The sequence below is a fragment of the Carlito syrichta genome, unplaced genomic scaffold (genome assembly GCF_000164805.1).
Source record: "Carlito syrichta isolate Samal-C Ts95f unplaced genomic scaffold, Tarsius_syrichta-2.0.1 Scaffold308134, whole genome shotgun sequence".
Taxonomy (NCBI): Eukaryota; Metazoa; Chordata; class Mammalia; order Primates; family Tarsiidae; genus Carlito; species Carlito syrichta.
Window position 1 is genome coordinate 277,380 of NW_007252230.1, and position 14,162 is coordinate 291,541.

A 14,162-nucleotide genomic window follows, 5' to 3' on the forward strand; every position below is an offset into this window, starting at 1 on the left:
CAAACGGCAAGAAAAAGTATTGTTGTGGAACTCTTCTGAGTATTGACTGTGATGGTGGATACCCAATAAAATTGCATTGAACTAAATATTTGCACAATTAAGTGCATGTAAAACTAATGAAAACTGAATAACGGATTATTTAATGTCAGTTTGCTGGTTCTAATATTACCCTACCCTATAATTACACAAGATATTACCATTTGGGGAACTTGGCAAAGAGTATACAAGATCTCTCTGTATTCTTTCTTATAATTGCATATGTGTCTACAATTTTCTCAAAACAAATAATTTAAATAACAGGCCACTGCAGGACATCCTTATAGGCCCAATGCCAATATAATTTTTTCTTCTCTTGAGAAAAGGATGGGAATAAATTGTGGTTATAATATTTTCCAGTAAATCTCACCAGGGTTTCTACGCATGTTTTTTCCAGAAAGTTTTCACTTTATTACCACAAATGGAGCACACAATGCCTTCAAGGGTTCCTATGTAGGCTCATTCTTCATAAATTATTCCGGGTTACTTTTTAAATGTATTGCTAAAAATCAAAAAAGAGGCTGTTCGTCGGCTGTGCCTCAAGGTGGTTAAGTATAACTCCCCTCTTTTAAGATTCTGCTTGGTAAAAAAAAAAAGTCTTATTCTCTTCCTAAAAATTACGGAGCTTGATTGGCTCAGTCAGATGGAAAAATAAATCTTCATGTCTCAATTAGACTGAGGAAACATCAAAGGGGTGGTGGACACTAACATGACAGTGTTTAATATTGTGTATCATAATTTTGAGTGGAAATTAAGGGGCAGTGGAAGCCACTTTGGTTTTTAAGTGTCTTGGTGTTTAGAATTTCTTGTAGTGCTTATTTTAAATAATGAAAACAAGTTACAGCCCAAAGTAGAGACTTTACCATAATACACAATATGATGGGTCAATCCTAGGGATCAGAATATTCTTCTATCTACAGACAATGAACCACAGTTGTTCTGCTAGGCCAATGTAATGTACTTATATATAATGTCATACAAAGGTCATCTGGGTGGTGGAAAAGAGCATTTTGCTCTGAAGATTAAAGTCTTTATGTTCATGTTTGGTGTCTAAAATAAATTATAGAACTGTGACCTGAGGTTGAGATTATGGAGGGAAGATGATTGTATATAAACTATTATTTATACAGTGCATGGATGTGTGCAAACGAATTGACATGTGCATAGATTTAACACAAGGAGACCAACATTAAATAGAATAAACCCATTTTATTTCTTTTTGGTTTTACAGTCACTTATATACAATTAAAATATAGTAAATCATCCACTATATGCTCTTCTTTTAAAGCATCACAAAACTTATACCAAAACTCTCATATAACTGTTTAAAACGTAGTTTAAAACGTAGTTTAGGTTTACTAGAAGGTACTATTTCAACAGCCCTATGTCTAAGTCATGTAACCATCAATTTATGCTAATTGGATAGAATATATCTTATCTTCAGGATACTATAAGCAGTTTTTCTAGACTTAATACACTTTTTATAATCTTAATAAACTTTTAAAAATCTTGACACTGAGGAGAAATATACTGAGAATATAATATTTGCTTTGACTTTACAGAGTAAAAATTGTTCTTCAGTCACATACAAATTCCTTGTATTGTTCTCAGTCAATCCTCAAACTACCTGAGACATAAGCATTATTACTAAATTGCAAAAAGAAATTGAGATTCAGATGTACTAAATAATTTGTGGGCAGTCATGATTACAGGTGAGTAGGTTTGATTGCAACTCTGTTAGACTCCAAAATGCCTGTTTTTGCCACTTCATCATATATGTATTTCTGATGAGAAACAGGAGAATAAAAAATACAACTTGCATTCATAAAACTCCTATGGCAGTATTTTGAGTGGCTCGCATAGATTTTGTTTTTAGACTTTATTGAATTTTTCCCAAAAAGTTTCACTCAGTTGTTCGAAGGCTAAGACAACATTGTCATCTTCATTTTCACACAGTTCACGCAAGGAAACACTGCAAATGGGAAAAAATACATTTATACATCATCCATTTTAGTGAGATTGATATTGTAAGAAAGACTTTCCCTAGGTAGGAAAAAGTCAGTAAGTCCCATGAGATGATGAAATGATGTTAGCAAAATATGACTAATAATAATACAAAACATATTTACTCTAAAACATCCTGTGAAAAATAAAAATTAAGAACAAATAATAAGACAACTTCCATGTAGTTCTTCTCCCGGTCTGTCCCCAAGAGGGAGTTCAAGGTCAGTAAATTCCATGTCGCTTGATCCCTCCTCACTTCCACAACAAGCACAAATTCCTTTGCTTTTCTCCTTACATCTCTTGAGGAGTCATTTTGTGTTTTTTGCCTGCTACTGTGTCCCGTGTATGCTCAAATCCACAGACAGCTACCTCACGAAGGGGAAAATTTCTTTCTTTACCAAGATGTGTAAGAAAATAAGTAAAACAGGACGTGGTGAGCAGAATAATGGCCCTCCAAAGATGTCTGTATTCTAGTTCCCAGAAACCCATAAATATGCTAAGTTACTATGGCAAAGGGGAATGAATTAGGGTTGCAGATAGAGTTAAAGTTGCTGATCAGCTGGCCTCGAGAAGGGTAAATAATCCTGGATTATCTGGGTGGGCTCAGTGGTCACTTATAAAGGTCACTTACAAGGACCTTTATAACCACAAAGGTCCTTATACGTGGAAGAGAGAGACAGGAGAGAGTGTCAGAGTGACACTGTGAGATGCTACCATCCTCTGCTGCCTTTGAAGATGGAAGGAAGCCAGGAGGGAATGCCAGCAACTTCTGAAAGTTAGAAGAGGCAATGAAACAGATGGTCCCTTAGAATCTCCAGAAAGGACTGTAGCTCTGTTGACAAATGGATTTAACCCAGTAAGACATTTTGACTTTTTTTTTCTTAGTTGGGATCTCACTCTGTCACCCAGCCTGGAGCACAGTGGTGCGATCACACCTCACTGCAGCCTCAACCTCCTGGGTTCAGGCAATCCTCCTGCCTCGGCCACCGAGCGGCTGGGAAAACAGGTATGTGCCACCACACCCATTTTAAAAAAATTAAAATAATTTTTTTTTTGGTAGAGACAGGATCTTGCTATGTTGCCCAGGTTGGTCTCGAACTTCTGGGCTCAAGCAGTCCTCCTTCCTCAGCCTCCCTATGTGCTGGTAATATAGGCATGAGCCAGCAAGCCTGGCCCAATTTTGACTTCTTACCTCCCAAACTGTAAGTAATACATTTGTGTTGCTTTAAGCCACTAAATTTGTGGTAATTTGTTAGAGCAGCATTAAGAAACTAATGTACAGGTAACAAGAAGGGAGAAAGAAATCCAAGAATGGAGAGTGCAGCCAGGCTGATCAAGTACTGAATACAATCAGAATCTGGCATGTCATCAGCCTTTTATGATCTGTATCTACCTTGATTCTGCTAGGGTTCTAGTTTTTTCCTAGTGTCTTCACTGACCTACCACAAAAATCGATCCAGTCTGTCTCTCCAACACAGAATTTCATTCTGAGTCACAGACCTATAATCTCCCTGGGCGAGAGCCCCCTGATATCACGTGATGTGTATGAAGTCCAACTCACTATTCATTGTCTCATCTCCAAATGTCCTCCTCGCCCTATGTTTCCTAGTTGAAATAGCAATCTGGGCCATCTTCACCAGCTGCATAGCATTTATTGCCAATTCCTTGAATTCTACCTCACATATTTCACCAACCACTCTTCTGCGTCATACTGCTATTTCCTTGATTCACACCTTCACTCATTCTCACCTGTATAACGGTGATAGCCTTTGAGCCTGCACATTTCTGTTGCGTGTGAGAAACCATAGATTCATGCCACACTTGTGCATATGCATTGTCTACACATTGCTCAAAGTATTAAGCCCTAACTCCTTAATGTGACAATAAAGAGCCTTCCTGGTATAGATCCAAGTGTCATTTAAAGTCACTCATAACACCTCAAAGTCTTCCCCCATTTCAATCATAACCTTCATCTTCTCTGTGTCACCATCCTGAGCTTGATGACTGTTTCTGACACATCGGGCCCTTTCTCGTTTCTGTGCTTTGAAAACACGGTTTTCTCTTCCCTAACAAACATTAAATGTCTACAATTACTTCATTTGCCTTTCTCGTTTCTGTACTTTGAAAACACGATTTTCTCTTCCCTAACAAACATTAAATGTCTACAATTACTTCATTTGAGACTCCTTCTCTGAATCCAAGCAGAGTTAGTCATTTCTTTATCCACCATCATAAAATTCACTATGTTTGTAAGGTCTACTGATTGGTTTCTTTCACTACACAGCCAGATTCTTATGAAGCAGGGACAGTTTTAATGATTACTTATTTCAAATACTTAGAATTGTGTTTAAAATTAATAATAATTCAATACTTATTTTACGGATACATGAATGAATGATTTTTCTCAGTTTGGTCTTTGAGGCAACCCCCAAATTCTCTGGAGTTTCTTGGGCTGCTCTGGAAATTATAACTTGGGTAACTATGAAGTACTTAAGAAATGCTCTATCTAGAGATACTCCAGCAGGACAAAGCAGTTGCCTTCAGCTGTAGCATCCTTGAAGTTTCACTTGCCGTATAAAAAGTCCAAGCGAGCCGGGCTCGGTGGCTCAGCCTGTAATCCCATGCCTTTGGGAGGCTGAGGTGAGTGGATTGCCTGAGCCTGTGGGTTTGAGACCTGCCTGGGCAACTTGGCGAAACCTCATCTCTACAATGAATCAAAAATTAGCTGGGTGTGGTAGTGCATGCCTGTAGTTCCGGCTACTTAGAAGGCTGAGGCGGAAGGATCGCCAGAGCCCAGCAGGTCGAGGCTGCGGTGGCTGGGAGCGGCCACTGCACTCCAGTCTGGGTGACAGAGTGAGACTCCAACTCAAAAAAATAAAAAATTATATAAAAAAAAAAAAAAGTCCAGGTAAGCCTTGGTGCACTCAGAGGAAAGAAATGAAAAGCTATGACTTGAGCAAGAACCCGACAATGTGAAGACTAGTGAAAAATTAAGCGTATATCTCTAAGTGATAGAACAAAGAAAGACCCACAAAGTATTGAAGTGCATGCAGCTTGGAGACTTTAGGAAGATGGACATTTAACTAGGCAACTTTAGATGGCCAGTGGAGCCTAAGGATGGGGTTACCCACCCAAATTCTGGCACGGCTTGGGCTCCCAGTGGGTTCTGTTAAAGATGAAAACAGGAAGCCACGATGAGAGATCAGGGATGGATGCAGCCTGGAGAAAACACTGGACAAAGCAAGAGGCTCAAGAGTATGTAACTGGATGTAAGACAGAGACCTGATGGAGCCCTAAAGAGCCCCTGAAGTACCCCGTATCTGACACGCACTGCTTATGGCAATTGAGATGACTAAGGTCTAGGGGTCAGGCAAGCTTTGGAACATTGCTGCCTGTCAGTGCATTGTGCCTGGGGCTGAAACTCTAGCCTGGATAAAACCTCGTCTCCAGTGAACTTCGGGACGGGCTCTATTATAGACATGATATGATAACAGGGTGCTGAGGAGAAGTGCTGCAGGACCCTTAGGAGTTAAAATGCGTAACATGTCAGAGGCTTAAGAGCACATTCACGTACCTGGCCCATAGCAAGTGACATCTGCAAAACGACAAATCACGAATAAACTTAAAATTAATACTTAAACATGTAGCACACCTGATAGCTTTAATGGTGAGTCCAAAATCTTTCAACAACTGATAAGCCTCTCCCTCATTCATCCTAAACAAAACAAGATTTTGAAAATTAATAATACAGAACATTAAAGAGCATCTTATTTCACACTTAAATGCCAGATTTGTCAATCATCAGTTCCTTTTGTCTGTCAGGATGTCTTTTCCAGAATCATTTCTGCAACAAACACCCAGATTGATTTAATCTATGGTAATTATGGTGGTCAATTCAAGAGGCGAAATCTCAACCACAGATAATCAATGAACACAGGAGGTTGACCATCTCTAGAGAAAGCCAAAATAGGAAAGCAAAACTCAGGAAGGCGAATGAGAACTAGAGAGTCAAAGGGCAGAACAAAATGCATTGTTTACTGATGTGTCACAGCTACTTTATACACAGGGAGTCACATTAAAACAGTCAATGCTCAACATCTCTGAAGCATGTCAGAGTGCTTACAAACCCTAATTCAATAAGGATTGGTCAAAATGTTATGCAAAAACAAATTACATTCCTGCTTTGGTGTGACAGAATGCCCCCTCCACATCTCTGTGCTCAGTATCCAGGTCAATTTCTTCATTCCCAGGTAAATCCCAGAGTGTTTACCCCTGCTAGCTGTTTTTGAAAAATAGTTTCCCTGTCAAAGAGCCAAAGCAGTTGTCACGTACTCAGATGTGTGAATTGTAGACTTACACATATTCTTCTCAGAGATTTGAGAACATTTAAAATTATTTTTTCATTTAAAACTATCTAATAATGAGTATAAGTAGATTAGTAATAAATAAAACTGTATGTCTGTGAGCATATGCAAATATTTATATCTTTAGAGTATAGTTTTATGTCAAGTGAAACTGGCCTAAGTGCCAAGATTTTGCTGGTAAACCACAAACCAAAAAGAATCCCAAATCATAGAACTCACTATGTTTGTAAGGTCTACAAATCCGTTTCTTTCACTACACAGCCAAAGTTTTATAAAGTAGGGATAGTTTTAATGATGATTTATACTTCAAATACTTGGAAGTGTGTCTAAAATCAATAATAATTCAATACTCTCTTGCCATTAACCTCTAAGAATATATGCTACTTTATTTAGCACGATGAACCTATTCTTGAAACTGTAGTGAAGAGTCTTCCTTAAAATTCATTAGAGATGGAGGGAAAGAGAGAAGGAGGGAAAGAGACAGAGAGAGGGAGAGAGAGAGAGAGAGAGAGAGAGAGAGAGAGAGAGAGAGAGAAGGAGAGAGAGTAAGAGAGAGAGACAGGGAGAGACAGGACATACCTGTTATCCTGGACTAACCCTAACAAAGAGCCATGTTTGTAGAAATCAAGTGCGTAAGCATTAAGAGGCATTTTTCTTCCTCGGTTATCAAAGCTCTCTGACAATAGCACAGGAATCCGAGTGCGATCGATAGTGATGGAGCATAGGGAGACCTAAAGAAACACAATTCTTAATGTATTATTGGTGTATAAAGAAAGTTCGTGATTTCATCTATGAGTGTTGTGGCTACTTTCTTTAGCCACTGTTTCTAAAGCCCATTCTTTGCCGCGAGGGAGGAGGGCGTCTCACACGCGCCGTGGAAGTGCCCTTCTAGGCGAGCCTAGAGATGACTCCACTCAATGTAAGAGAACCACTCCTCCAAGATACACAGAAGACACTTTCAACCTTCCAGCCACTCGACTCTAGGAAGAGTCAACTTAGAGAAAGGTTAACTTTTTAAATTCTCCTTATTGGTGCAGGGAATTTCTTTGTAAACAGAATATCAGTGAGCCGGAGGTTTGTGCAGCACAAGAAAATAACTCAACAGAACAAGTCTAACTATCTTGACATCCAACGATCAGAATAAAAAGACAAGGAGAAGCACACAGATGTTCAGTTCATGGGTGTTCTTTAGTTTGGTGCTTTATGGCTAGTCTTTATACCATATAAAGATATATATGTATGTGTATTTAGCATTGCATTAAAATGTAATAAGTAATAAAAACAAAACGATTCTTAAGAGAGTGTAACTTTAGTAAATTTGTTAAACACACATTGGAGATCACTTCTCCAGATCCTGTGATTTTAACCACATATGAGGGGAACACCAAAAAAAACCTGGAATTATCTTTTGGGAGCCAAATATTCTAGGGTCCCATTGGCATCAGTCAGTGTATCAGCTAGTATTGTTGTGAGAGGCAGTGTTTGGCTTCAGTAAAACATTTTTTTGGAGAGTTTTTCAATGTGTTGGCCCATTTCATGATGGGTGATCTATGAGCTCACCTGCTCACACCACGCTGTGTTCAGCAGTTTTTGACGCAAACTGGCATGGCCCCTATGCCCCACTCTCCCTCTTCACCCAATCTCACCCTGAGCGATGGTTTTTTTGTTTCCCTGGATGAAAAAAGACCTCAAAGGGAAACATTTTGTCAATACGGAAGAGGTGGAACAAAAAAATGGCAGAAACACTAAAAGGCATCAAAATGGACGTGTTAAAAAAACGTTTTGAGCAGTGGAAAAAGTGTCTTGATAAGGGTATTGCATCAAACTGAGAGTATCCTGAAGGTGACTGAAGTCTAAGCATGTTAGAATAAATACACATTTTTGGCCGGGCTTGGTGGCTCAGCCTGTCATCCCAGCACTTTGGGAGGCCGAGGCAAGTGGACTGCCTGAGCCTGTGGGTTTGAGACCAGCCCAGGCAACTTGGCAAGACCTTGTCTCTACAATAAATCAAAAAATTAGCTGAGCTAGGTGGTGCATGCGTGTAGTTCTGGCTACTTGGAAGGCTGAGGCAGAAGGATCGCCAGAGCCCAGCAGGTTGACACTGGGGTGGCCATGAGTATGCCACTGCCCTCCAGCCTGGACGACAGAGTGAGACTCCAACTCAAAAAAAACGAATAACTACACATTTTTAAATACATAGTTTCTGGGGTTTTTTGGGACCCCCTTGTACCTTTTCAGTAAGAATAAAAATAATAATTGAGCATTGTTCTAATAGTTATGGACATTCCCAAAATGCAAAAATTATATTAGAATAGGAGGATATAAGCAAAATATGTACAATTTTAAGTATGTTTTATTTTATATTATTAGTAGTAAACTTTGATTACCGCTGTTGTTATTATTAACCTGGATGCTTAGGTTTTAGATTATTAATAGTTAACTTAATTGGCATAGCTTCATACTACTACTAGCTAATATATCAAGATAGCACATATGTTTAGACATACGTCAAACATCATTAATAACAGAATGTAAAAATGCTGATTTTATGTAATTGGTTAATTCTTACTTTGGGGACTGACATCTCAGATTGATTAGATAGTCTTCTTTTAAAACTTGTGAGAAATTATTATTATTTGTCATCTTCAAATCGCTTGCTTGTGTTTTCATAATTAAAATTAGTTTTAATTTCAATGTATATTTTGGTAATAATTTATGCCCAATGTCCATTTTTTTTAGTTAATTCAATTAAATTAGGTACAGGTTGAGTATCCTTCATTCAAAATGCTAGAGACTAGAAGTGTTTCAGATTTCAGATTTTTCCAGATTTTGCACTATTTGCATATATATAATGAGATGTCTTGAGGGTGAGACCCAAGTCTAAACATGAAATCTATTTGTGCTTCATATACCTTTTATATACACAGGCTGAAGGTAATTTCATGCAGTATTTTCAATAATTTTGTGCATAACACAAAGCGTACGTGCACTGAGCCATCTGAAAGCAGAGGCTTCGCTCCCTCAGTCACCTGTGGCTGTCTGGCATGACCACCACTCCTGGCTCTGAATGTATATGCTACCAGTCAGCAACGCCTTCTGATGCATGTTCACACCAAAGCACTTAACAGAGAGACAGTCCATGGAGACAACGAGCTAGTCATGTGTTCAAGCAATTAAACTGCCCAGCGGCCTCCCTGGACACCCGCACCAGCGGTCAGACACCAGCAGCTACAGATGATGGCAGCTGCTTCATGCTAATCAGAGGCTTTATCACAACACATATTTAAAAATGGAACGCCACATTTTTTCTTAAATTTTAGCCTGCTGCATGTTCACGGTTCCCTTCGATTTCCTGTTCATTGTGAGAGGTCTTTGCTGGTTTCACGATCGGCATACCGTTACGTGACCTGTGGGTATTAAGAGATCCATTCTCTCAATACACAATCAAGATTTTCATTGCCAACTGCGTGCAATAGTCCTCTGTTTTTTATTAGTTTGTCTTCATCACTCTCAGCACAGAACTTCAAAAGTTTATCCTTTTGCTCCTCAAGCCCTAGGTGGTGGTCATTCTAACACCGAACTCTTCTGGAAGTTGTTTCACACCTACACCATTACTCAATTTCTCCAACAGCTTAACTTTCTGTTCTACCGATAAACATAAATGCTTCCTCTTTTTAAAAAATCACTGTCACCCATGGGGTATCTGTAGCTTTTTTTTTTTAACATTACACCACAGAGCAGATTATAAACAACAACAAAACAAAAACAAAAAGAACACCACCGTAAGTAGCACACACAGGTCTTGACTCCACGGAAGACATCGCGGAGCACCTGCATGGCACATCCAGCCTGCACTTGCACCATTTTATTAACTTTTGTGAGCATGCTTGAATATGGGGGTATGCAGAAAAGATACATCACAGTTGAAGGGGGCCGAGAGAGCTTATTTTCCCCCTAGGAATGCACAGTGTGTGTTGTGCACCTGTGTTTTGACGGCAACTCATCACAGGAGGTTCGGTGTGAAATTTTCCACTGGGGTGCTGTGTTGGCATTCAAAATGTTCAGATTTTGGATCATTTCAGATTTTTAGGTTAGCCATGCTCCACCTGTATTTGTAAATGGCCTTAGCAGACACACAAAAATCGCAACACATCTCAATCACAGAAAGTAAATCAACAAGTGACTTTGTACTATCCACACCGCCACCTTGCTCAACTGCCACTTCTTCCCCCTCAGTGTGCTCAGTGAGCGTTGGATCACAGCACAGGCATCCAAGGGTGTCTGGAGACCTCCCAGAGGGAAGCCAGGCACGGGTGACGGTAAAGAGTAATTTCCAGATCGTCAACTTCTAGATGTACACTTTCCTAAAATTGATCTAGGAAGTCACCTAAGTGGAGGAATCTTACAGTTCTCCTTTCTCACCTCTTCCTTCATGCATGCTTTTTTCTCACTTTAGAAAATAGAGCCTGCCTCCAAATTACTAGGCTACGCTGTAAAAACCAAAAAACGGCAACATCGCTTTCCTACCGAGAGACTGAATGACTTTGAAGATTAAGTTAAAAAAAAAACCAAAAACTTTCAGAAATTAAGTAGTTTCCAATGATTTGATTTCAAACATGTTGAAGGTAGATCTAATCAAGTAGTTAATTAAGAGATCTCTAAATATATTTTGGTGATAAATTGCTAGGTGATTTGGGGCATGTAGCTCAGAAGAAATTGTAAAAATTGTGTGACAAATTGTAAAAGTATCACAGGAGTGTTCCTGTTTGCTGCAACTACTGGAGTGATGCTTCTCAGCACCCACATTAAGAATAAATGCTGGGCCGGACTGGGCGGCTTAGCCTGTCATCCCAGCACTTTGGGAGGCCAAGGTGAGTGAATTGCCTGAGCCTGTGGGTTCGAGACCAGCCTGGGCAATGTGGCAAGACCTCGTCTCTACAACAAAATAAAAACATTAGCCAGGTGTGGTAGCACGCACCTGTAGTTCCAGCTACTTGAAAGGCTGAGGTGGGAGGATCACCTGAGCCTAGTAGGTCGAGGCTTCGGTGGCCATGAGCATGTCACTGTCCTCCAGCCTGGGAGATGGAGGGAGACACTAACTCAAAAATAAAACAAATACAAAAACAAAAAAACAAATGCTGGAACCCTGTCTCATTCTACAAATAAGTAATAAGTAACAGGCATCCACAGTTATAAGGACTATTTAAAAAGGAAATAACCCCATTCATCTCATTAAGATGTGCGTTTCCAATATAATATTAATTTATTCTTTGTAATTACTTATAAAAACATGTATTATATTTAGGCTTCTGTGATCAACAGGAAATAAATATTAATAAAGCTATATATTTTCTTAGTTGAGAAATATTACCCAGCAGTGACTGCATGGTAAAAAAATAAATTAAGAGGCCAGGCTCGGTGGCTCAGCCTGTAATCCCAGCGCTTTGGGAGGTCGAGGTGAGTGGATTGCCTGAGCCCGCAGGTTCAAGACACCCAGGCAACTTGGCGAAAACTCGTCACTACCATAAAAAAAAAATGAGCCAGGCATAGTGGTGTGTGCTTGTAGTTCCGGTCGAGGCTGCAGTGGCTGCTCCGGCCACTGCACTCCAGCCTGGGCGACGGAGTGAGATTCCAACTCAAAAATAAAAATAAAAAAGGATAAGATTATGTGAGGAAATGTGGAAAGAAAATGTGAGTTCAAGAGAAACAGAAGTATGCAAAATTTTAAATCCTTAAGTAAAAAAATCTATTCCTAATTGGCTTTTACTTTGATAACCATGGAAATGAAGACTTTGGTGTTCACGCTCCATTTCCTACAATTAGAAGAATGATGCAATGGTTTTATTTTAACACACCAACATTTGCTTGAAACTAGAAGCTACATCATTAGAAACTATTTAAATTTAGAAAAGTATGTGTCCACTTAAAACGTACAAAGTAAATATAGCTTTTCGCGATTATTTTAAGTGACATAGGCCTACCTCATATAACAGAGAACTGCCTGATTTTGGAATAAAATGGCGTCAAGACATCAGTGTCAGGGCAAAATAGCTAATGGAATATCAAATAGAACAGATTTTGTATTAAAATCTAAATTAAGTTTCAACAATTTTTATCCCAACATTCAAAGGGATCATCCAGGATCTTCCAAATGTGTCTAGTTCTTTGCACTTCATTTGAGACATCAGTGATCCAAAATAGAGAAGATATTTATGGTGTTTATAGCAGTACAGAGAAAGCTTGAAGATGGTTTTATGTGCTATTTCCCCAGCAAACTTGTGTCACTCACAGAGCCTTCAAAGATGGAAGAAAAAGTTGTGATGGTGCCCGGCAGTGATCAAAAATGGAGCAGGGTCTCTCAAGCCAACTCTGAGAAGCTGAAATCATTCTGGCCCCAAAGCGCCATTCCCTGGATCTAGCTGTTGAAACATCTGGATTACTTTTTAAATTTTCAACCTGAGGAATTTAAAGTCGGTTTAAACTCCCTAGTGATATAAATCTAATCTTTCTTAAAACCTTCTATTAACCAATCCCATTCTTCACTTACATGGCTTGGAGTTTGTGGTTGAAGCAAATCACCATTAGAGATCCCAGACAGACAGACAAATGGCGAAATGGCTTCTTTTCCTTCCTTGCAGCTCATCAGATGAGACACGAGTTGGGAGTCTTCACATTCTGAGCCTGTGAATTCTGACCATAACAGATTGGGCCCGATTAGTGTTTACAAGTCAGCCCAACAGTCACACCTCACACACTTGCTCTAGACCGTTCTACGAGGGGAGCCATTCAACTTTCCAGGGCCTGCATCAAAATGGAGACTGAATAAGCTCTACCACCTAAAGAAGAAGCACAGCTTGGCACAGAATAAACAAATCAAAGTCAGCCATTAGTATCTCTATTAAAAAATATGGATGGCCGGGCTCGGTGGCTCAGCCTGTCATCCCAGCACTTTGGGAGGCCGAGGTGAGTGAACTGCCTGAGCCTGCAGGTTTGAGACCCACCTGGGCAACTTGGCGAGACCTCGTCTCTACAATAAAACAAAAATGAGCTGGGCGTGGTAGTGCACGCTTGTAGTTCCAGCTACTTGGTAGGGCTGAGGTGGAGGAATCGCCAGAGCCCAGCAGGTCAAGGCTGCGGTGGCCAGGAGCGTGCTACTGCACTCCAGTCTGGGTTACAGAGTGAGACTCCAACTCCAAAAAAAAATATGTATTATATTTTAGCTGCTTTAATCAACAGGAAATAAAAGACTAAATTTAAATTGTATACTCTTCTAACAGAGAATTATCGTTATTACCTTTGTACTTTTTCCCACCTAATCTAGACTTGGCCTCACAATCTTTCTTGAAACCATGCAGCCACCATTATTAGTAGGTTTGGAAGCAGCATGTGAGAAGAAACATATTTTCCATTTATATTCTTACAAAGCACTAGGTCATGCATTCAAACTGGGCTCTAATTTGTGACCAGGCATAATATTCACACATGCCCATCTCACCTCACTTGTGGTGGTCATAGCACTCCACCATTATTGTCTGCTTTTGCTCATGCTTTTTCCTACTTTATTCATGCCCCAAAGGGCTACAAGCTTCATCTCCTTGGATTTTTCCAATGCAGGATGTTGGGTATGGTGAAACAGGGAAATTAATACCTATAGCTCAACCCTTTCCATTGCAGTCACCTTTCCCTAGGTATCCTTCCTTAGAAGGTTTTCGTTTATTAGCTCACAAAAAACAAATAAGAAAGAGTAAATACTAACCC

General features: G+C 39.6%; 1 protein-coding gene across 1 annotated transcript in view; it reads right to left on the reverse strand.

Annotated features, from left to right (window-relative positions):
* Nucleotides 1-1,862: 1,862 nt before the first annotated feature.
* Nucleotides 1,863-14,162, reverse strand: part of LOC103267431 (probable ATP-dependent RNA helicase DDX60) — a 42,735-nt gene continuing 30,435 nt past the window's right edge. The window contains 4 exon segments of the mRNA XM_008065025.1: nt 1,863-2,008; nt 5,693-5,755; nt 6,984-7,135; nt 12,952-13,094. Of these exon segments, the coding sequence (XP_008063216.1) occupies nt 1,909-2,008; nt 5,693-5,755; nt 6,984-7,135; nt 12,952-13,094 (458 nt within the window). The 3' untranslated portion in view covers nt 1,863-1,908.